The 25,127-nt window shown below is 42.8% G+C and overlaps 1 protein-coding gene across 1 annotated transcript in view; it reads left to right on the top strand.

The window, feature by feature from the left end:
• The first annotated feature begins 5,346 nt into the window (after window positions 1-5,346).
• The window catches only part of ZNF830 (zinc finger protein 830), an 82,820-nt gene continuing 63,039 nt past the window's right edge, over window positions 5,347-25,127 (top strand). The window contains exons 1-4 of the mRNA XM_082259796.1: window positions 5,347-5,482; window positions 13,440-13,535; window positions 19,053-19,176; window positions 22,108-22,147. Coding sequence (XP_082115922.1) covers window positions 5,366-5,482; window positions 13,440-13,535; window positions 19,053-19,176; window positions 22,108-22,147 — 377 coding nt within the window. The 5' untranslated portion in view covers window positions 5,347-5,365. The remainder of the gene's footprint in view (window positions 5,483-13,439; window positions 13,536-19,052; window positions 19,177-22,107; window positions 22,148-25,127) is intronic.

Below are 25,127 nucleotides of genomic sequence, written 5' to 3'. Positions count from 1 at the left end.
TGGGTGGAGCCCTCTCCTGGGGGTGTGACTTGCGTCTCCTCTGAGAGGCGGGACCCTTTTTGTTTGATTTTATCCAGTATCTTTGAGCTTAATGCACTTTGTAATTTGTCTTAATGTATTGCCTTTGCCATTTTTATCTTGCTTCAATAAAGTACTTATCAATATTATCCACCGCATGCCCATGTTTGAGCCTTCTATGCGACTTCTTTTTTCTTGCTTTTCTCTTTACCAAGGTGCTGGCTGCGGCGTCGGCATTACTGCACCAACGGGGGATTTTGGTACTGGGATACCTGGACAATCTCCTATTGAGGGCGGACTCTCATTCAGCCCTGTTGGGCGACTTGACGATCACTGTACGGACTCTGCAAGAGTTCGGTTGGAACATCAATTTTAAAAAAATCAGCCCTTATACCTTCATTAAGACTGGATTATCTGGACCTGACTCTGGATTCCGTTTTGGCGAGGGTCTTTCTTCCTCCGGACAAGCTACCTAAGTTGCAGGGGGCGATCCGTTTGCTGTTGGCAAGCAATCTGTCCTTTCTGCGGACTTGCATGCGGGCCTTGGGTCTGATGGTGTCAACCTTCGAGGAGGTTCCATTTGCTCAGTTCCACACGAGACCCTTACAAAAGGAGATTCTCGTCAAATGGAACAAAGATCCAAAGTCCTAGGATGCTTTGATTCGGTTGAGTCACAACACAAAGACAGCTTTACTATGGTGGCTTCACTCGTTAGCACTATGCCAGGACAAGTCATTCCTCCCGTTGTATTGGACAGTGGTAACCACGGACGCCAGCCTGTCAGGCTGGGGAAGTTCTACGCCCAGGGGTCCTGGACAGTAGAAGAGTCCAAACTTCCGATAAAATATTTTGGAGCTCAGAGCGTTAAAGCTTTGCCTGAGCCACTGGACGAATAGCCTGCAAGATTGTTCGGTCCTGATTCAATCGGACAATGCCACGGCCGTGGCTTAAATCAATCATCATGGGGGCACCAGGGGTGGCCGAGATCCTGGATTGGGTGGAAAAGTTTGTTCTAGCCTTTTCTGCTGTACACATCCCAGGTGTGGAGAACTGGCAGGCGGATTACCTGAGTTGTTGGATCAGGGGGAGTGGTCCCTACACCTGGAGGTGTTTTCATCATTGTGCTGCCTGCACTTTGTCCTAAGCCCAAGCATTCCAAGGGAATTGCATTGCATTCTTTGGATGTGGTGCGGGCAATTAGAGTTTACCTGGCAGCTACTGAGTCGTTCAGAAAATCAGATGCTCTATTTTTCCTTACCGAAGGATCTCGTAAAGGATTGCCCACGTCGGATGTGACCATATCCAGATGGATCAGACAGATGGTAGTTCAGGCTTATTCTCTGAAGGGTCAGGTTCCTCCTTTCCCTGTTAAGGCGCATTCTACTAGGGCGCTGAGTGCCTCTTGGGCTTTTCACCATCAGGCGAAAGTGCTGCAAGTTTGCAAGGCGGCAACTTGGTCATCAGTGCACACGTTCACAAACGTCTACAAAGTAAATGTGTTGGCATCTTCGGATGCTTCCTTTGGCTGCAAGGTTTTGCAAGCTTCTGTTTAAAGAGAATCTTTTTTGTTTCTCTTTGAGGGTGTATGTTTTTTCTAGGTGAGCTCCAGTTGTTCCTGTTTGATCTCCATGTTACCTGGTTGGCTAAGTTTAGCCTTTGGGGAGTTACGTTCTTATTCACGTTGTCTTCCCACCCCTCATGAAAATGATGCTTTGGGACATTCCAATCGTCTAAGAAGATATGGAGCTGCGCCTGTCAATGAACGATAGAGAAAACTGGATTTTTGTACTTACTGTAAAATCTTTTTCTCTGAAGTTCATTGACAGACGCAGTACTGTCCCCCTGCTTCTGAGTGAATGTTTTTTTTTTGTCTTCTAAACACTTAAAACAAACAAGATGCTGTAGCAGAGTGTGTGGGGTATGCCTGCAGGGACAGCCCCCATGGGCGTGGTAAAGATTTTTCCTGCCTAGTGCCTATTCCTGATTGGAGGAGCATATAACCCAATGGTCTAAGAAGATTTGGAGCTGCGTCTGTCAATGAACGTCAGAGAAAAGGATTTTACGGTAAGTACAAAAATCCATTCCCCCCCCCCCCCCAAATTGTTTGCTTAGCAAAAAATAAAATACCAAGTGGTAATCTAATACCACCAAAAGAAAACTCTATTTGTGTGAAAAAAATAATAAACACTTTTGTTTGGGTACACTGTTGCATGACTGCACAATTTTCATTCAATTTGTAACAGTGCTGAAAGGTGAAAATGGGCCTGGGCAGGCAAGTGGTTAAGTAATAATCACATGCTTAACACTGTGTGTGGAAACTGTAAGACAATACTATATATACTTCGACTATATGCTAGATCCACAGAGGTCAACTGATGAGAATTGCAACAGCCTCATATAAACCAGCAGATCCACAAACTGCAAGCTTTACATGGCCTGAATACCTAAATACCTATAATGTACTCTACATAGGGAAAGTTAAGCAGCATGGCTCAACATCGATGGGGGTTGGGGTGGCATACACTTTGAACACAGTGCTCTGGATCTAAACAAACCTTTATGAGACAAAGTACAACATGACTCCATGACTAATCCATGTGTGCGGGGTGAAATGCGTTGGCTGCATGGCCTGGATAAGAGCCTGGGCTGAGGCTGTTCTTACTATAGTGACTGTTGGGTTTTGTCAGTATGTGGCACCTACCGCATTAATTGTTTACAATACTTGTTAGGAGGGAGGGAATAAAGGTGGGAGGAGTTAATTGTTACTGCCACTGACCACCAATGAAGGGGGAATTTATTTGTTACTGCCACTGACTACCAATGAAGGTTCAGAGTTAATTGTTACTGCTACCGACCACCAATGAAGGTGCAGAGCAAATTGTTACTGTCACTGACCACCAATGAAGGAGGAAAGTTAGTTGTCACTGCCACTGACCACCAATGATGGAGGGAGGAGTTAATTGTTACTGCCACTGACCACCAGTGATGGAGGGAGGAGTTAATTGTTACTGCCACTGACCACCAATGAAGGAGGGAGAAGTTGTTATTGCCACTAACCACCAATGAAGAAGGGAGGAGTTATTTGTTACTGCCACTGACCACCAATGAAGAAGGGAGGAGTTGTTACTGCCACAGACCACCAATGAAGGAGGGAGGAGTTATTGTTATTGCCACTGACCACCAATGAAGGGGAGAGTTAATTGTTACTGCCACTGACCACCAATGAAGGGGAGAGTTAATTGTTACTGCCACTGACGACCAATGAAGGAGGGAGAAGGTAATTGTTACTTCCACTGACTACCAACGAAGGAGGGAAAAGGTAATTGTTACTGCCACTGACCACCAATGAAAAGGGAGAGTTAATTGTTGCTGCCACTGACCACCAATGAAGGAGGGAGAAGGTAATTGTTACTTCCACTGACGACCAATGAAGGAGGGAGAAGGTAATTGTTACTGCCACTGACCACCAATGAAGGAGGGAGAAGGTAATTGTTACTTCCACTGACCGCCAATGAAGGAGGGAGGAGTTAATTGTTACTGCCACTGACCACCAATGAAGGAGGGAGAAGGTAATTGTTACTGCCACTGACCACCAATGAAGGAGGGAGAAGGTAATTGTTACTGCCACTGACCACCAATGAAGGAGGGAGAAGGTAATTGTTACTGCCACTGACCACCAATGAAGGAGGGACAAGGTAATTGTTACTGCCACTGACCACCAATGAAGAAGGGAGGAGTTAATTGTTATTGCCACTGACCACCAATGAAGGAGGGAGAAGGTAATTGTTACTGCCACTGACCACCAATGAAGAAGGGAGGAGTTAATTGTTATTGCCACTGACCACCAATGAAGGAGGGAGAAGGTAATTGTTATTGCCACTGACCACCAATGAAGGAGGGAGAAGGTAATTGTTACTGCCACTGACCACCAATGAAGGAGGGAGGAGTTAATTGTTATTGCCACTGACCACCAATGAAGGAGGGAGGAGTTAATTGTTATTGCCACTGACCACCAATGAAGGAGGGAGGAGTTAATTGTTATTGCCACTGACCACCAATGAAGGAGGGAGGAGTTAATTGTTATTGCCACTGACCACCAATGAAGGAGGGAGGAGTTAATTGTTATTGCCACTGACCACCAATGAAGAAGGGAGGAGTTAATTGTTACTACCACTGACCACCAATGAAGAAGGGAGGAGTTAATTGTTACTACCACTGACCACCAATGAAGAAGGGAGGAGTTAATTGTTACTACCACTGACCACCAATGAAGAAGGGAGGAGTTAATTGTTACTACCACTGACCACCAATGAAGAAGGGAGGAGTTAATTGTTACTACCACTGACCACCAATGAAGAAGGGAGGAGTTAATTGTTACTACCACTGACCACCAATGAAGAAGGGAGGAGTTATTTGTTATTGCCACTGACCACCAATGCTGAGGTTTATTACTGCTCCCACTGACATCAATGTTAGGAGTTACTATTACTGCCACTTACATGGTGGGGCTTATTTTCCTCCCACTTTCTGTTCAGTGTACTGTTTTGCCCTTTGTTTAAATGATAAAGCAAAGTGGGATAGATGCCACACACCGTGCAATGACACCCACTTAATTGACCACACCCACTTTTTTGCCAGGACCACTAGCAGTTAGTCCTATATACAGTGTGTCCTATTTTTCCTCATTCCCTTCACAATGCCCCTCCTAATTATTTTCAAATAATGGAAACTGTGGGTAAGTAGATAGTATATTTTGAATATCAGAACAAAAAGTGGGAAAACTAAGGATAAAAGTGGAAAGGGGGTTTGATTCTTAAAGAGGGACAGTTCAAAGTTTTGCATGTCTGAAAACAATGATCCATATCCAGTGATTATCCTGCCATTGTGATGACACGCCATCTACTGGATAATATAAAGTAGGACAGCTCCATCTCTGTCTAATCACCCAGCCTAATTCCTCCTTATTTTCAAAAGTCTTAGCGTAGTCAAAACTAGAGACACGGCGCCACCTAGTGTCCATGTGAAATATAACACTTGCCATGGGAGTTCCCACAAGCCGCCCTCAGTATATAACCTCAAACGTTACAATTCCTCTTTTTAATAAACTCGTGTCTTTCAAAACGGTTCATGAATCCGTAAAAGGAATTTCTGCTAACAACTGAGCAGCATCTCCTGACAATTGGGAGTTCTCAGCGAACACTGCTATCCATAAGACGATACACAAAGAGAAAAGGAAATAACAGGAATAAACGGCGCACGGAACTCTTCTTTCAGTGCGGGTGAACTCCGGGAGGCGCGTGTGACGGACAGGAAGTGACGCCTTTGACAGGCGACGTGTTGGGGAAAGATGGCGGCGCCCGGGAAGAAGAAATTAGTCCAGCAAGAGGAGTTGCGGAGGCTGATGAAAGCAAAGCAGAGGGAGACAGCGAGCAAAAAGAGGATCGAGTCCCCATTGGCTAAATATCCTTTGCGTCCTGGGTGACTGCACTGCTCACTCCTCATCCTGTCCTCACTATACTTCCATTGTGGACCCTATACATTGATTGCACTGTGCTTTGACATCTAACCCTTCACATGTATGTTTAACCTCTTCCCAGCTGTGCAATGGAGGAAACGAGGGCATTTCAGGGGCCTTAAAGTGGAACTTCCACTTTTGGTTGAAACTCCGCTTTAATGTCAAGCCGCTACACATGTGAGTCTGAAAGCATGCTCCTAGCACACTGACCAAGCTGTCCCAGACAACTGCCATTAATGGCTTATGATGGGGAGCAAGTAGCAGTCTCCTGATCATGTGAACGATGTGAAAACCAACCACATTGCTCACATGATCAGGAAGTTGCTCTGCCTCCAGCCTTAAAGGGGAGCTTCACCCAAAAGGGGAAGTTCTGCTTTAAGGAGTCGTTCCCCCGCCCCTCTCGAATAATCAGCACTTTGGGGGAACGGGGATCCGATTTGGATAGGTTTCTGCTCTGACCGCCTGGCGATCGGAAGCGGAGGTTCTCTTCCCTCCTCCACCTATCTCCTGGGAACAAGACAAGTCCCAGGAGACTGCGGGAACCATTCAAAATGTGCAGCGCTACAAACGCATGCGCAGTGGGCACCCAACTGTGAAGCTGCAAGCTGTCACATCCAGATGCCCACAGTTAAAATGGTGTCACTGTGAAAAGAAGACAGCAGGTGAGCAGCTCCTGTTTAACCCCTTGAAAAAGCAGCCTCTCAGGTGGGTGGGCCCTGGCAAAAAGCAACTGCATATTTACATGAATTGGGGCAAATAGAGCTAAGCTGAGACCGCGCTCCCTGTGTTCTTTCGAAAAAACTCCAATTCGCCAAAAACTCCAATCACTTCCGGTGACTCTACAGCAGGAATGATTGGAGATTTCGATGAGTTGCTGTTTTCACAAACCACCGGCAGCCTTCACTCTATGGTACACGATATAATTACTGGACATTGTTAGTAACGCCCACTACTAACCAACAACAAGGCCGGCTCCAAGGCGGCGACATCTTTGTTCCTCCTTACCCGGTGTTCTGTGAAAAGAGGAAGCTGGTCGTGTACCATAGTCTACCCCAGGCTCCTTGGGTGGTCTGTGAAAACGGCAACTCGTCAAAATCTCCAATTATTCCTTCCTGCTGTAGAGTCCCGGAAGTGATGTGGTTGGTGATTTTGGCGAGTTGGAGTTTTCGGCAGAACACCAGCACATTTACTGGTGGCTAAGGGAACGTTCCAAAAGACAATAAGGTGTAACCACCCTTCTCCTGCGCTTGGTATCCAGGCCCCTCGACCACACACTTCACGGGACTGACAACTGGCTTCTCAGATGGCTAGAGTCTTGCTGCCCTTAACGGACTGGGGTAGTCCACCGATACTAAAAGCAAAAAGAACAAAAAAGGGGCGCACCGACCAAGCGCATTATCCTCAATATAAGGCTTTATTTAAATGACATTAAAAATGGCTACTCACAGACGTAGATAAAAGTAAAACGTATCAAGCTGGATTGCTCAAAAGTCCGTGTTTAGTCCATATAATCGTCCATGATGAGATTACTGACGCGTTTCGAGGCCTAGCCTCTTCCTCAGAGCTCAGAGGAAGAGGCTAGGCCTCGAAACGCGTCAGTCATCTCATCATGGACGATTATATGGACTAAACACGGACTTTTGAGCAATCCAGCTTGATACGTTTTACTTTTATCTACATCTGTGAGTAGCCATTTTTAATGTCATTTAAATAAAGCCTTATATTGAGGATAATGCGCTAGGTCGGTGCGCCCCTTTTTTGTTCTTTTGGCTAAGGGAACGTTCCTGATCGCTGCTTGTGAACGGGAGTTTTCAGATCATGTGACAGCTAATCACTGTGGTCACATGATCATAAACCCCACTTCCCAGCATCCTAAACCTCTTAAAGGGCCGGGAGGCACTGGCATTAAGAGGTTATAGCAATTCTTTGCCCTGTTTGAAAGAATTAAAAGTCGGCAGCTACAGCTAAAGTAGCTACTGACATTTAATAAAAGGACACTTACCTGTCTAGGGGTCCAGCGTGGTCCTCACCTGAACTGCTCCTTCGCTGGTCTTCAGGCCCCCAGGCCTCCACCACTGGTATGTTTACTATAGGCAGCCCGCTGTGAATCCTCACAGCTGGCTAACCACTGCGCATGCACGACCCAGTGTTGTGCATTTTGAATGGTCCCGCAGCCACCTGGAACCTGAAATGTGTCCTAGAAGGTTGCGTATAGGGAGGGGAGAAGGAGAACGTCCGGTAGATCCGCCTCGGTGATCCATCTGAAAGTGGGAGCGGTTACCTGATAAAAACAGGTACCTGCTCCCCTCAAAATAAGTGCCAAAAATAGAAGAGGAGGAGGAGGGTATAAAGCTGAACTTCCCCCCCTGAAAAAAAGAAATTGGCTACAAATTCTGTAGCTGCTGACTTTTAATAAAAGGGACACTTAGCTGTCCAAGGATCCATCTCTGTTCCCACCTGGGCCAGTTCTTTGGGTCCCTAGCACCACCATGTCTTGTGTGGTAAGCCAGCTTTAACTCCTTTTAACTCCTTGTGGCTTCAAAGCCTGCTTCCCACTCCATGAGCTTGCTGCATTTTGTGGATGGTCCTGCAGGTGTCCGGGACCTGTGATGTGTCCCAGAAGGCTGGGGGGATGAAGAAAACTAGAAACTAGGTACCTGACTTGATCCCCCCCCCCCCCCCCCAAGGCTCGACAAATCCCAGTTTGTTATGGTGACAAAAATTTGCGCCCTGGCACCTGCACTGATTCCTGAATGCTTCCCCCTCCTCAATGCATGCCCCTCCATGTATCACGGACTCTGCTTGCCCATCTGCGGGTTCAGGACCAGCATAGCGGGAGCCGCTGAGTTGAGGAGAGACAGGAGAGCAGACACACACATCCGCTCTCCTTCCCTTCTTGGTGCTGACCCAGAAGTGACGTGTATGACGTCCCTTCCGGTTCCCTGTTAGCAGGTTCCTCAGCCATCAAGGCCAGAAAAGAATGTAATGCAGTGCGATGGGAATTGCATTACATTCAGTGGAGCACAGGGGAGACATGCAGGGTCTTGTAGACCCTAGATGTCTCATTAAAAAAAAAAACCGTCACCAAATAGTGGACTTTTTGTCCCCTTTGTGATAAAAAAAAAAAAGTCTCTCAAGTGTAAAAAATCAAAGTTACATCCAGCACATAAAATCCCCTCACCCAAAAAAATTGCAGCCCTGCCACCCCCACATTTACTCACAAAACAAACGTAAACACACACGTCGGGGTGCCTACGCCTGAAAACGTTGATTGCAATACAAGTTACATATCGCCACGCACGCCGGAACGAGAGCAACAATTTTAGCACCAGAACTCCTTCGTAACTCTAAACTGATGACCTAAAGGGGGATTTTAAAGCATCACCTATGGAAAATATAGGGTACTGAAGTTTGTCACCATTTCACAGGTGCACGCAAATTTAGGGCTTGACATCTATTTACTTGTTGCGACCTCATCTTTAATATTTTACCAAAAAATTGGGTAATTTATTGCATTTTTGTGCGGTGATATCATGTGACAAAATGAGAACTACCACTATTTTATTCTCTAGATGTTTACTTTCTGAAAATATTTAATGTTTTGGGGGTTTTATGTAATCATCAGCCCTAAAATAATTTTTTTAAACATGTGCAAAAAAACGTCAACATGGCTCTGGCAGCTAAAGGGTTAAAGGATAAGTTCACCTTTGGGAACATGTTACATGTTCTACCTGTAAGCTTTGTCAGTTGGAGTAACTGGCTCCTAACTTTTTGAGGTCGCTCTTAGGCTCGGTTCACATTTATGCGATGCGGGAAGGCTGCGAATTCGCAGCCTGTTCCCGCATCGCACACGCACCCCCGGCAGTTCACACTGCCATATGCGATACGCTGGGGGTGTCAATGTAATCTTAACGACACCCCCAGTTTGATCGCATATCGCAGTGCGATCGTGCAGTTCGCACAGGAGCGGATCGCACAAGTGTGAACCGCTGTGCGATCCGATCCTGATGCGGCTGCAAAAATGCCTCCTGTGCGTGTTTGCTCCGGGTGCGATGCGAATTTAGCCATACAAACTGTATGGCTAAACTCGCACCGCACAGCTGATCGCATGTAATGTCGGAGCAGTGCGCTCCGACATTACATGCGAACCTGGCACTCGCAGAAGTGTGAACCGGGGCTAAGATTCAAAGCAAATTTGTCAAGCCCTGATCCCTCAACAAAAAAAAAAAGTGCCCAAAAGTTAAAGGGGAGGGTAGAGGAGGCAGAAAAGCGGAACTTCCCCTTTGGGTGCAGTTTTGTCTTAATGTGGAACTGAAGACAAAAATACTCACCTACAGTATCTTACAAAAGTAAGTACACTCCTCACATTTTTTTAAATATTTTATTATACCTTTTCATGTGACAACACTGAAGAAATGACACTTTGCTACAATGTAAAGTAGTGAGTGCACAGCTTGTATAACAGTGTACATTTGCTGTCCCCTCAAAATAACTCAACACACAGCCGTTATAGTCTAAACCGCTGGCAAGAAAGGTGAGTACACCCCTTTCTTTGCATTCCTGTTCAAATCACAATCGATTCTTTGCAGTGCGATTTCAGCCTAATTATTTTGTATTGGCTCAAATCGCACTGCACTGCATAGTATCGGTAACTAATTGGTATCGGTGAGTACTTGAGCACAACTCATATTCGCTCTTAGAAAACCAGGATCGGTGCAACCCTGCCAAAGATGTCAAGTGTTAAAACTGCCATGCCTGTGAAATTGTGAAAAACTACAGTACCCAAAATTCCATTTAGGCAATGCTTTTCCATGTTAAAGGTTAAGAGTTATCTATGAATTATGGCCCTGGTATCATTACTCCCATTCCAACTTTTGTGGCGATACCTCACATGTTTAGTGCAACTTTAGATTTCCTTATACATGCCTAAACTATGCTGTGTGTGTGTGTGTGTGTATGTATGTATATGTGTATATATATATATATATATATATATATATATATATATTAGGGATGCACCGAAATGAAATTCTTGGCCGAAGCCGAATAGTAATAAAATGTTTGGCCGAAGGTCGAAGGCCGAATCCCGAACGTGGTGTTTTGCATTTTTTCCATTTATTTTGCCAATTTTTTGTCCTCTCTCTTTTCCTCTCATGTCTCTCTCTCTCTCTCTCTTGTCCTCTCTCTCTCTCTCTCTCGTCCTCTCATGTCTCTCTCTCTCCCTAAATGTTACTGTAGGGAATGGGATTCAGTGCACACTGCAGCCTTGTACCATAGGGTTAATGTTAGTGACACTGTAGGGATTGGGAAGGATGCTGGGAATGGAAATCAGGAAGCATGCAGGCAGCCTTGTAAATTTTAATTGCAGATACAGGGCACTGGGCAGGTCAGGGTTAATGTGGTAACATCAATTACTCAGTGACAGTCAGTCAGTGTCAGTGTGGACTCGATCAGATTATACAGTGACAGACAGTCTCTCATAGTGAGATCTTCACTTCCATTCTGGGGATAGTTACAGGGGATGTTGGAAATGAATGTTCCCTCAATCACCTCCTGCTCTAACTGTGGGAGCCATTTAGCATGTTTCTGGTCTCCACAGATGAATAGGAGAGTCTCCTAAAAGTAGAGCAACCTGGATCTCTTTTATCTGAAAGCTTTTCTTGTAAAAAAACAAATGACTAAATGGCAAGCTCCAAGCTGAAGTCCAAGCCATGGGCTTGCTTTAACCACTTGTATAGGGCGCTTTTTAAAAATGTAGGTCAGTCATACTTAATGAAAAGCTCGCCAGTATCATTAATGATACTGCTACATGATTTAAAAGAGTTTGGGGCCCGTTGGCCGGCCATGTAAATATTGAGCTGTAGTGACCTTGGCTACCTGTGCAGTTTATTCTGACCAACAGACCTTGACCCACTTCCTCTGGGTTCCCTCCTCTCCTTTTGTCCCCCTCCCCATTTTTTCCCTTTGCTCCTCACTCTCTTCTTCAATTCACCTACTTCTCGAATTTCACAACCCGTGCGACTCATAGATCTTGGAGTTGCAGCTTTTTCTGTAACTGCTTTACGTTGTGTGGTGAATCTTTTGCGATAATTTTGATGTTAGAATTGCATTGCGCCCCACATTGGGCTGATGTTATTTGTTCTAGAAATTTGATTGCAGACTGTATCTCACTGTAATGGCTCTTCTGTTTTACTCTTTATCCATGACTCGCCAGTGCCTTGGCTATTGTTTGGGTTACTCTTTTGTATCTTAATTTTGATAATATTAATACAAAGATTGAAAGTAAAAATGTGGGTTAGTTAGGCTATTTTACTTTTAGCCTGCATTCACACTTGCTTAGCGCACATTCACAAAAAACGTGTGCCACGCCTATTGTGCTTGTTTGACTATCCTTCCTAGCGGTCAGTGGTGCTTGATCACTTGGGTCTCAGTCTCGTAGCCATGAAGGGGGTTTGCTTGAAGGGGGGCAGATGCAGCATCCACCTAAGTAAGTATGATTATTAAATGAAGCGCCCTATTAATCAGGTGCTAGATAGAAGATATCGTTTTGGTGTTTCTGCTTAACAGGAAAGCAGCAGGAAAACCATAGTTGCTCTGCCTGCTTATCAGGGAGCAGGATTTCTAGTTAGGCCTGTTACATGTATCCATATGTAATTCACTTGGTCTGAGGGAGTTTCCCCACTGTTTTCAATAGGGGAGCTTGTTGGACAGTGGAGGAAACCCAGCCAGTGACACACAGGCTTTTGTGGCTGTCTTAGTGGGAGGGCACAATCGCGGTGCATCCTGGGATTGGTCAAAAAAAGCCAAGGGCACATGTGACAGGGTGTCTTTGGGTGGGAAGCCAGGTCCCAGGAGGAGGTTGACAGCTGTCTCTCCTGTCAGCAAAGAAGGTGGTCACAGACAGTCGGCCTGGTAAGCCAGAGTGTGGTGCTGAGCCAGGAGGTCCAGGATACTAACAGACGAGTTGAAGGCAGAGTGACCCAGGGAAAAACAGTGTCCGTGAGTACCCGGGAGCTTGCCAGGGGTTGACCCAGGAAGGGGACCACTCCATTGGGGTCTGTGGACAGAAGCTAGCACACACGGCAAGTGAGAAAGAGGGTGGCAAGTAAGACCCTGAAGAGTATCCTCAAGAATAGTTCACCTTTCAAATCTTCAAGGTGATGGCAAGGTGAAGCAGCGGCCTTGCCGCACTCAATACAGTTAGAAGTCCTCAAGATTTGTGCATAGTTGTTAAGTTGGAGTATCCCACTCATCCCTTCTCCATCCCAGTTCTAAGTAAAACACAAAAAAAAAACAAATCCCCTGGACTGTTCATTGACTGAGCCATGTACAAAGTGACAAGATTTTACAAACTGTTGCTATGGATAACCCAGGGGAATCCAAACTCAGCAGCCCCCTAGGGGGCAGTGCTACATAAAAAAAAAAACTATACTGATCTTTCATGAAACTCCAAATGTGGCAAGCAAAAACTGTGGTTTTGCATGCAAAAAAATGAACAAGTGATACTGCATTTGTTGCATGTAGGGCAGCCCATTGAAATAAATGAGCGGCCCTATGTGTGAAACACAATGATGGAAAAACAAAAAATGTGCATATAGGCGACGTGCTTTAGTAGTGTCAATATGAGGGCCTACACATAACTTCAAGGCAAACATTTCCAAAGTCCGATATATAACAGCGAGTCTTACATTCCTTTTGCTGTTAATTTTTTGTCTAAATATTCAGATGCTCCAGTATGAAGAGCAGAAAATGATCTTCTGAAGTAGAAAGGTGTCCCGTTCAATATCCCAGTATATATAATATATTGTGTACTGCTTTGGCTTGTATATCTTTTTCAAAGTCTCAGCAAGTGTTTTCTGAAGACACCCTTTTATATAAATTCCTTAATAATGTGTTTTCTACATATAACAGTCTTGGTCATTTGTCCTGTGTTGTATGTAATGTACCAATTAAAAGCGAAATACTATGGCAAGCACACATTCTTGGAAAACAACATAAAGAGGTAAGGCTAGTATGTTTTTTCAACAAAATTTTGAATGCTGTGAACATTTTTAGAAACTGTAACAATGGGCTCTGTTGACTAGACAAGAAGACAGCAATTATAGTGCCTAGTCACTCGGTTGAAGTTAAAGCAGTCGCTGTTCCTAAGGGAAAGATTGGAAGGTCTATAACTCTGTTTATAAAAAAAAAAAAAAAAAAAAGAAGAAGGTTTAAGGGCTCTTTCACGCTGCTCCGATTTTTTTTATTCCGCTGCGGCACTTTTTTTTTTTTTCACAGACACGCTCCGTATGTCCGCATATCATCCCATCCGTTTGCGGATGACATACGGACATAATGTATGTCTATGGGGATTGCGGATGACACTGCTGACATCCGATTTTGCATCCGTTCCGTTTTTTAAACGGAAGAAAAATAGGGTTCTGTTCCGTTCCAAAAAACGGAACAGAACTGAAAGGACAAAAATCGGATGTCAGCGGATGGTCACCCGCTGACATCCGCAATCCCATTGACATGCATTATGTCCGTTTTTTCATCCACAAAAAAATGGGATGAAATAAGGACATACGGAGCGCCCGTGTAAAAGAGCCCTAACAGCTGTTTATCCATCAAAACTAGATGTAAGTTACTTCTCTGCAAATGGGCAACATTTCATTTTCTCAGGCTTTATTCTCCACAGTTGGAATGTGTATATGTGAATAATACAGCATTATGGTTCTAGATGGCATTGAGGAGCATGTTTTGTTTCCTATGTCAGTCAGCGAGTTCTTGTGACCATAATGTGGTATTTCACATATTCAAATTGCAGAGAACATTGCCTGGGAACATTTGATTATGCCCCATTCACACACAAAGAATTTCCATGCCATTTCAACGTGCAAACAGCTATGCAAATCTTTTATAAATCCACCCGCTGGTGTACATTGGGAACGTTTTGTTGCTTATAACTTAGGTATGTTCGCAGTTTTTTTTTTTTTTTTTAAACCAACACTATATTACCAAAAGTACTGGGATGCCTGCCTTTCTTTACACGCACATGAACTTTTATTGCATCCCAGTCTTAGTCCGTAGGGTTCAATATTGAGTTGGCCTACTCTTTGCAGCGATAACAGCTTCAACTCTTCTAGGAAGGCTGTCCACAAGGTTTAGGAGTGTGTCTATGGGAATGTTTGACCATTCTTCCAGAAGAGCATTTGTGAGAGTCAGGCACTGATATTGGACAAGAAGGCCTTGCACACAGTCTCCGCTCTAATTCTTCTCAAAAGTGTTCTACCAGATTGAGGTGCAGGCCAGTCAAGTTCCTCCACCCCAAACTCGCTCATCCATGTCTTGAACCTTGCTTTGTGCACTGGTGCAAACTGCGAAGTCACGTTGGAACCGGAAGGGGCCATCCCCAAACTTTTCCTACAAAGTTGGAAGCATGAAACTGTCCGAAATGTCTTGGTATGCTGATGTCTTAAGAATTTCCTTCGCTGGAACTAAGGGGCCAAGCCCAATCCCTAAAAAACAACCCCACACCATAATCTCCCATCCACGAAATGATTTGCACCAGTGCACAAAGCAAGCTCCATAAAAACATGGATGAGCAAGTTTGAGGTGGAGGGACTTGACTGGCCTGCACAGAGTCCTGACCTTAACCCTATAGAACACCTTTGGAATGAATTAGAGTGGAGACTGTGTTCCAGGCCTTCTCTCCAACATTAGTGCCTGACCTCACAAATACGCTTCTGGAAGAATTGTCAAACCTATGGGCCATACACACTATAAGATTTTCTGAAGACTTTTTCCTTTAGACTTACCAAAACCATATAATATGAGGTCAAACCTAAACACTTTCAATTTGTATGCAATCTGGCAGGCCCTTGCACTACATAGAAAAGGTAAATCTGAAGGAAAAAGTCCTCAGAAAATCTTATAGTGTGTATGGCCCTAAAGACTGGGATGCCATTAAAGTTTATGTGCGTGTAAAGGCAGGCATCCTAATACTTTTGGTAATATAGTGTATATACAGATGTGGAAAATACCAGTAATAGGTTTTTTCATATGATTAAAAGAAAGCAAACCTTTCACCTGAATATGACCCCTCAAAGTAGAAATATATGCTGTAACGCTCAGCTATAAGTGCATCTTCCGTTTCCATTTTTTTACAGTCCCTCTTGCAAAGTTCCTTTAGTACTTTTAAGTACCTAATGTGTACATTATGTGATGGGGTGGCAACAATACTGCACTACACCTGAACTCAGAGCAGATTTAACAATTTCATGTAAGCATGCCTGCTTGCACTACAGTTGGACACAGAAAATGTTGCAGAAGTTGTGTCTATCAGCATTGTCATTGTTGATTCACAGCTCTGTATTATGTCATTCAGCATCTGGCCACACCTAGTACTGGTCTGGATTGCCAGCACTGCCTCTGTTGCTGAAACCCTTCCACTGTAAGCTGCAGTGTCTGGGAGGCGTGAGAGACAAATAAAGTAGGGTTTGGCTCAGTCTATGGAGGTAAAGAAGATTTCTTTTATATTTATTTCATATAATATATTCATGTAATATAGGAGCCTTTAGTTGTACTGCCTCCTTCATATATACCGCTGCAATGTCCATTGAATAGTTCCCATAAAGCAACATTTTGACTAGCCAAGCATACCTTTTATAATCACCAGTACCAGAGCGTTTACTGGAAAATCTTTTGGGCCCTTTCACACATATGCAATGGAGTGTGCTGCCATTCATTTTGAAAAGTACATCAATACACATGTACAGTAAACAAAAACATACATGAATTGTAGCCTGGCAAAGCACCCAGATTTAAATACTCTGTGCGTTGTGGTGCTCTGCATTGCCAAAATGAGTGCAGGTGTGTTTTTTCATTCGCTCAGGATTGTTGAGAGCTTACTCAAAACTGCCTGTGCTAACCGTTTGCCATCAGTTCATTCTATATAAACAGACGACTGTCTCGTGAGGGCAGGAGGCCGATTTAAAATGGCTTCCCCTTCACACTCCTTGTGCACACCTTCTAGAGTTCACAGAAATGTACTCTATGATCATTGTGTCCAGGGAACTGTACCATGTAATCGCGGTTACCAATCACAGCAACCGAAAATAAAAACAGACTACATGCTGCAGCCAGTGCTCTGTTTCTCTCGCACCAATCGGCAGAGTGTTTACAAACAGGTTGGCAACTTTTTTTTGGTACATAGCCACCCCAGTATAGTGTCACTAGTTCAGGCACACCAGTACAGTGGCACCATATCAATGCAGCCAGCCACTGTCCATGTTTGCCACCACCCCCAGCAAGAATGCTCCTAATCACCTCCACACAGTACAGTATCACCAGACCACAACAGCCACTGGTTTTATGTATACCCATGATGTGTGTGGAAAATATCTTATTAAATTTACATATTTGTGTAAAAAAAAAAAATTTTTTCTGCATTTGCTAAAACCTCTAAAAACACCTTGAGGAGTTTGCTTTCCAAAATGTGGTAATTTTGTGGTTGATTCTACTGTCCTGGTGCTCTAGGGCAGTGGTCCCCAACCCTGGCCCTCAGGGCCCACTAACAGGCCAGGTTTGCAAGATAACTGATATACATCCCAGGTGATATCATTTGCTGCTCAGTAATTGCAGTATTCTAGTCCAGTGGTTCTCAATTCCGGTCCTCGGGACCCACTAACAGGCCAGATTTTAAGTATTACCTTGGGGGATGCAGACTAGAATACTGCAATCACTGAGCAGCAAATTAGATCACCTGTGATGTAATTTAGTTATCTTGCAAACCTGGCCTGTTGGTGGGTCCCGAGGACCGGATTTGAGAACCACTGTTCTAGTCTGCATCTCTCCAAGGTAATACTTAAAATCTGGCCTGTTAGTGGGCCCTGAGGACCGGAGTTGAGGACCACTGCTCTAGGGTGTCTAAAAATGTCAGGGCCTGACAAATTATCTTTCAATTTAGGAGCCAGGTTTTTCTTTTTTTGGTATGACTCAGTGACGAGATTCAACATCTGGGGTCATATAGTGTGTCATATAGGCTACACATAGGGGTTTTTCTCAAGTCTGCCCAGAATCTGTATCCGGCAATTTATGTACATGGCTGTATGTGCCATGTGATAGCTGTGGGCCAATCGCAACATCACTCAATAGGAAACGGCTGTAACGAATGAAATTCATTCTTAACAACTTTGTTGACATTGTGATCATATGATCGCATGATCCTCCAGCGGCGTGTGGGTACCGGGATCTGAAATCCTCTGTGTCCAGTGAACCTAGCGGCCCCAGGAGAAGTGTAATGCACAGCCCTAACCTGGAGCAGGCTGGATGCAGTAAATTTACTGTGGGTGGTCGGCAAGTGGTCAAATACTTTGGAGGGTCTTCGTTTCAAAATGTGGTAATTTTGTGGGTGTTTCTCCTACCCTGTCTTTATTCAGGGCCTCAAGAAATGTGATGGGTAGTCAGAAAATCCAATGCAAAATGTATGCCCCTTGAAGAAAGATTATTTATAAGCTAAATTTGATAACAAATTAGGAAACATAGTTTTTTTTTTTTTTTTTTTTTTTTCAAAATTGTTATTTTTTTAAATTTATATATGTCCTGCACTATTTCTCTGTGTGGAAGTGGCTGTTTTGTTAGTGTTGCAGGCTTGTACTTCCTCACGTAAACGCTGCCCATCTGATAATTTATAGAAGAATAAACAGGCAGCAACAGGAGAGGATCACAATAAATGAATGAACAAGGCAGGATCTACAGAATGAATGAAGTAGAAGCAGGGAGAGCCTTCTCTGCAGGTCCTCTTGTGGCACGTTTGTTACATCGCCTAATCTTGCCCCATTTGATAAGCAGTCAAAGATATAAACTGGCTTGGATGATCTTGCATTGCAAGTAAACAGCTTTTAGGCATAGTGAATGTGAGTGTCTGCTAGGCAAAGGAAGTTATTTTTGAGTAAGAATTAAAAAAAAAAAAGAATTTTCAGGGTACAGCTTAGCCACATTTTTTAAAAGACTATATTTTTCACTTTTGCAAATCGTATTTATTTGCGGGCATTGGATGATGTAATTCCAGGCACACAGAGACCAGGCCAAAACTGTACACAGAGCTGCATGTGCGTGCTTCCGTTTACTTTGCTAGAAAAGACGGTAAGCAGGCAGGTAGATGCATTTGCAAGCCTCTTCTGCAATAAAAATCCTGCCTTCTTGCTGTTTGTTACAGTGCAACTTCAGTTCTGCTTTAACTCTCTTCGACTTCACCTTGATAGCTTGTGAGCCCTGCAGCGCAGCTGATTGGCTCCTTGTGCAGCTTTTTTCTTTTCTAGTCTGAGTTGTGTTGAGCAGGGGATTGAAAGCGGCTGATGGTAGGCCACGTTTTTAGGTACACTGCTTCCAATTAAAAAAAAATAAATAAATTTAATTGGGTATTTATGAATACATAGCTGCATTATTGATGTATTTATCTGCATAGAGTACAGCTTTAATATACTAAACATGTTTTCAATCTTTTCTAATTTTAAATTTTCTCAATATTCATTTTCAGAAAGTTGAAGAACTGAAAGGCACAAAAGTAAACACCAGTAGTCCCCCTGTGCCTGCACCGACCTCACAAGCGACTAAAAGGAAAGGGCCAGGTGTAGAGAGTCAGAATATAAAGAGAGTAAGAGGTAAGGTTTATAACCCAGAAAAGACACTTTATCATACACCTTGCCATCAGACTGGAACAGTCTAATTGTACCTTGTAAAGTCTATGGACAGCCTGCTACCTTGGTTAGATTTGATAACCGATTGTAACTGACCCTTTGTACAGTATAGTAGTAGGTTATATGCAGGTTTTATTATAGTTTGGATTTAGCATATTATTTGCTGTTTTGTGAGATTATATGGTAAGGATTTCTCCTCTTCTTTTTTTTTTTTTTTTGAGTGTTCATGTTTACACAGTGTACTTTTTTTTTTTTTTCTTTTCCTATACTGCATTTAAACTAGATAACACTATCCATTCTTCGCAATATACTTGTTTATAAAGTGCAGGCCAAAACCAGAAGCCTGCAATGTTTTAGAGTTTCCTTCTCCTACCCAAATTTATGACTTCCCTGATTGTATTTTTTTTTTAAACTACCGTTACTGTTATTAGGAAGAATAGCACTCTAATAACTTAGGAGTCCCAAAGCCAGCAGAGCACTAAGCACATTTGTAAAGCACATAGCTGTATTTTTTTATATTTCTATTTCACAGCAGTTTGGCCATACCGCTGCTTTATAAGTAGGCCCTCAGGTGTTTTTATACACCTGAAAGTAAGGTAAATTCTTAGGGAGTGCACTGTATATCAGAAGACATTTTTATTATTCCCCTGTGATTTTTAAACCGTTTTATTAAACATTGTTAGACCAGGCTGTGGACTCTTTGAAGTTTGTTTTATTATTACCTAAAAAATGTATTCTATTTACAAACCGATTCCAAAAAAGTTGGGACACTGTACAAATTGTGAATAAAAATAGAATGCAATGATGTGGAAGTTTCAAATTTCAATATTTTATTCAGACTACAACATAGATGACATATCAAATATTTAAACTGAGAAAATGTATAATTTTAAGGGAAAAATAAGTTGATTTTAAATTTCATGGCATCAACACATCTCAAAAAAGTTGGGACAAGGCCATGGTTACCACTATGTGGCATCCTCTCTTCTTTTTATAACTGTTTGCTAATGTCTGGAGACTGAGGAGACAAGCTGCCCAAGTTTAGGAATAGGAATGTTTTCCCATTCTTGTCTAATACAGGCTTCTAGTTGCTCAACTGTCTTAGGTCTGCTTTGTCGCATCTTCCTCTTTATGATGCACCAAATGTTTTCTATGGGTGAAAGATCTGGACTGCAGGCAGGCTATTCCAGTACCCGGATCCTTCTTCTATGCAGCCATGATGTTGTAATTAATGCAGTATGTGGTCTGGCATTGTCATGTTGGAAAATGCAAGGTCTTCCCTGAAAGAGACAATTCCAAAAAACAATAAGGTGTAACCACCCTTCTCTTGCGCTTGGTATCCAAGCCCCTCGACCACACACTTCACGGGACTGACAACTGGCTTCTCAGATGGCTAGAGTCTTGCTGCCCTTAACGGACTGGGGTAGTCCACCGATACTAAAAGCAAAAAGAACAAAAAAGGGCGCACCGACCTAGCGCATTATCCTCAATATAAGGCTGAGTGGCTCTGAGGAAGAGGCTAGGCCTCGAAACGCGTCAGTCATCTCATCATGGACGATTATATGGACTAAACACGGACTTTTGAGCAATCCAGCTTGATACGCTTTACTTTTATCTACGTCTGTGAGTAGCCATTTTTAATGTCATTTAAATAAAGCCTTATATTGAGGATAATGCGCTAGGTCGGTGCGCCCTTTTTTGTTCTTTTTGCTGAAAGAGACAATGTCTGAATGGGAGCGTATGTTGTTCTAGAACTTGGATATACCTTTCAGCATTGATGGTGCCTTTCCAGATGTGTAAGCTGTCCATGCCACATGCACTCATGCAACCCTATACCATCAGAGATGCAGGCTTCTGAACTGAGCACTGATAACAACTTGGGTTGTCCTTGTCCTCTTTAGTCCGGATGACATGGCGTCCCAGTTTTCCAAAAAGAACTTCAAATTTTGATTCGTCTTACCACAGAACAGTTTTCCACATTGCCACAGTCCATTTTAAATGAGCCTTGGCCCAGAGAAAACGCCTGTGCTTCTGGATCATGTATAGATTTGGCTTCTTTTTTGGCCTATAGAGTTTTAGCCGGCAACGGCGAATGGCACGGTGGATTGTGTTCACCCACAATGTTTTCTGGAAGTATTCCTGAGCCCATGGTGTGATTTCCATTACAGTAGCATTCCTGTATGTGATGCAGTGCCGTCTAAGGGCCCGAAGATCACGGGCATCCAGTATGGTTTTCTGGCCTTGACCCTTATGCACAGAGATTGTTCCAGATTCTCTGAATCTTTGGATGATATTATGCACTGTAGATGATGATAACTTCAAACTCTTTGCAATTTTTCTCTGGGAAACTCCTTTCTGAAATTGCTCCATTATTTTTCGCCGCAGCATTGGGGGAATTGGTGATCCTCTGCCCATCTTGACTTCTGAGAGACACTGCCACTCTGAGAGGCTCTTTTTATACCCAATCATGTTGCCAATTGACCTAATAAGTTGCAAATTTGTCCTCCAGCTGTTCCTTATATGTACAGTTAACTTTTCCGGCCTCTTATTGCTATCTGTCCCAACTTTTTTGGAATATGTAGCTCTCATGAATTCCAAAATGAGCCAATTTTTGTCATGACATTTCAAAATGTCTCACTTTCAACATTTGATATGTTATCTATATTATATTGGGAATAAAATATATGTTTATGAGATTTGTAAATTAGTCCTTTCCTTTTTTACTCACAATTTGTACAGTGTCCCAACTTTTTTGGAATTGGGTTTGTAAAACTTTTTTCTGTTCCACACAATTTTAATGTATTGTTTTTATTTATGGTAAAGTTTCTTACACTGCATGTGAAAAACAAACTCAAAACACTTGCATATTATTTTATTTTTGTGGCCTTTCTCTAGATTCAGAGGAACAGTCTGCAGCTTCAGCAACCACTTCTGCGTAAGTGTTATCCACACTGTTGCAGGTATTGTAAAAATGAATTCGTTTGTGATGGCCATAGGCACTTGGTTCCTTTAGCTCATTGATGATAAACCAACGCAAATCGCTAGTGTTGGAAAAAAAAAAAAACAATACCAAAAAATACACAATCATATATGCTATTCTTAATTAACAAAAATGTACCCAGATAAAAAAAAAAAAAAAAAATCCCATAGACATGAAATTGAAAAATAAAATCACCTGGAAAGAAAAAATTACTCTTACCAAATGCGTGTTATATCCTACAGTAGGAGAGCAGCACTCTCGTTTGACCCCTGAACAAAATCCTGTTACAGTTTTATAGAACTAACAACACTAGTTACTACGTTACTGGTGTGCACCCCCCTCTCCCTGAACCATGCAAGGCCATATGCCCTCAACATGGGTGGGTATCATGCCAGGAGGGACCCCCTGGCAAAGCACCTTGTACAAGACAGGACCTCTTCCCCACAACCCTTTAAAAATAAGTGGCCCCCCAGATATCACCTTCCATGCAATGTAAAATTCCCTGTAAATCCCATTGTCCAGCAATGCAGATCCGTGTCAATAGCGATGTCTGACAGCCGCCTCTCTCCAAAAAAAAAAAAAAAAAAACCTCTCTGTCTGCAAACAGTCTGAACCTGCCACTTGATTCTTTCCAAATGTCATATGTCATCTTCCGGTAATTGCTACCACTCACTAGAAGCAGAGAGGTGGGTTCTCCGGATGACGTCACTGACCATACATGGACATGAGCATATTTGGTCATTGGCATCACTGGGTTTCTGGTTGTTGGGCATAATGATTGGCGTTGATCTGCATTGGTGGACAACATACAGTAATTAAAGATAATTTTACATTGTGGGAGAATTTTCTGCCAGATTTATCCGTGACACTGCCATGATTCCCGCATACCGGACACGCTGAACTCCCTTAATCATCATGCATTCCGTGAGTAGGACCCTCACTTGGCATTCGAGGATTAAAGATGCTTGGGAGCGAAAACACACGGGGTAGACAGCAGTGAGTCCACTGCAGGCCTTGGGAAATTCAAAGTTCCTCTCAAGTTGTTAGTGGGTCCATTGTTCAGGAGCAAGGTCTAATACCCCTCCCGTCCTATCGTTGACGTTTGACCCTACAAGTGCACAACATGCGACTTGATTGACTAAGGCAGAATGTACAGCCACTATGTCTGACCAATTAAAGGGGCTATCGCTGCTTCTGAAATCAGAGGGAGCTATCTGTTTTAGGCGCTTTTCTGCCTCTCCTCCCCCTAAATATAATTCTAACCTAAATCCAGAATTGCCTAACACTCGCTGTGGCAGAAACCGAGTTGGATGCTGACATTATAGCGGAGGTGCCTCGAGATTTTTTTCCACACCAATTTATGAAAGTTTATGAAAATGCATGAAATTTTATCTTTACCATCTTGCTTTATGTTGGCTACCCTGAATTCATTGACCTAGTCTTTTGATAGGTGCCCCTAGCGTAGCATAATTCCCATATGTTCAAAAAGGCTCCTGTAGAAAGCCCTTTCCCACTCTGGATCAGGCAAGTAGGGCCTTAGACAATAGTTGGCCAAACTCAGAGAGCAATATAACTCCTGCACTGCCAATTTACTATTAATAAAATCACCTACAGTGTAATCCAAAGCTGCTGCAAATACTAAATGTAAAATTGTTTGTAATACATGCTATTACTCACTGCGCATATCCCTATTTGAAAAGTGCTGTGCTAGAAATAATATAATATATAAGGTGCAATGTGTAATTACTGTCCGTAATGTGACTTAAGGGTTGCTGCTGTGGACAACCTTGCGGTGTGATACAGAATACTGGTATTATGTATAATATTACCCACAGCGTGTATCCCTTTAGATAGAGTATATATGGTAGGACAATCTGTATTGCTGTGCACCTGTGTGTGCCTGTAAACCAAATTTTCACAGTTAGTGCAAAAAATGTTGTATATATACACATAATGTTGTATATACACATAAGATTATAAATACAATACAATTATCTATACACTTATATAAAAATAAAAATATATTGAACCAAATGATAGCATATAACCTCAGAATAGGGTGGAAATATGAGGCACATGCATATTTGTATACCACTAAAATATGGATACACCATGCAATAGATATGCACTATGGTGGTAACTAACAGATCCCCCAATAATTGCGCAAGCAATATATTTATGTGCATATTCATTCCATTTATGTATATATTCATTGATTGTATTTTAATTGTATTTATTTTCAGACAAGGGTGATGCATAAGAATTATAATGCCACTATTCATGCACAATTTGTGCATACAATTTATAGTCTTACTTTTTGATAGTCCCGGCAGTATAGTAAACATATGGTTAAATATTAATATTGGCACGAGTGTTTTCCCTACATACACAAATACTAAATGTGTTCCCACATCCAACAACAAGTCAAAGGTGTTGCCCTGCTCTATCTCTACATAAATGTCACTACTCCAACCACCTCAAAAGTGAAGTATCAAACCGTCAAGAATTCAGTGAAAAGTAAAGAATGCCAGCATTACAGTGGGTACGGAAAGTATTCAGACCCCCTTAAATTTTTCACTCTTTGTTATATTGCAGCCAATTGCTAAAATCATTTAAGTTCATTCTTCTTCCTCATGAATGTACACATAGCACCCCATACTGACAGAAAAACACAGAATTGTTGACATTGTTGCAGATTTATTAAAAAAGAAAAACTGAAATATCACATGGTCCTAAGTATTCAGACCCTTTGCTCAGTATTTAGTAGAAGCCCCCTTTTGATCTAATACAGCCAGAAGTCTTTTTGGGAAAGATGCAACAAGTCTTTCACACCTGGATTTGGGGATCCTCTGCCATTCCTCCTTGCAGATCCTCTCCAGTTCTGTCAGGTTGGATGGTAAACGTTGGTGGACAGCCATTTTTAGGTCTCTCCAGA

The sequence above is a fragment of the Pelophylax lessonae genome, assembly GCF_965119305.1.
Source record: "Pelophylax lessonae genome assembly, chromosome: 5".
Classification (NCBI taxonomy): Eukaryota; Metazoa; Chordata; class Amphibia; order Anura; family Ranidae; genus Pelophylax; species Pelophylax lessonae.
This window is presented reverse-complemented; position numbering and strand designations above follow the sequence as displayed.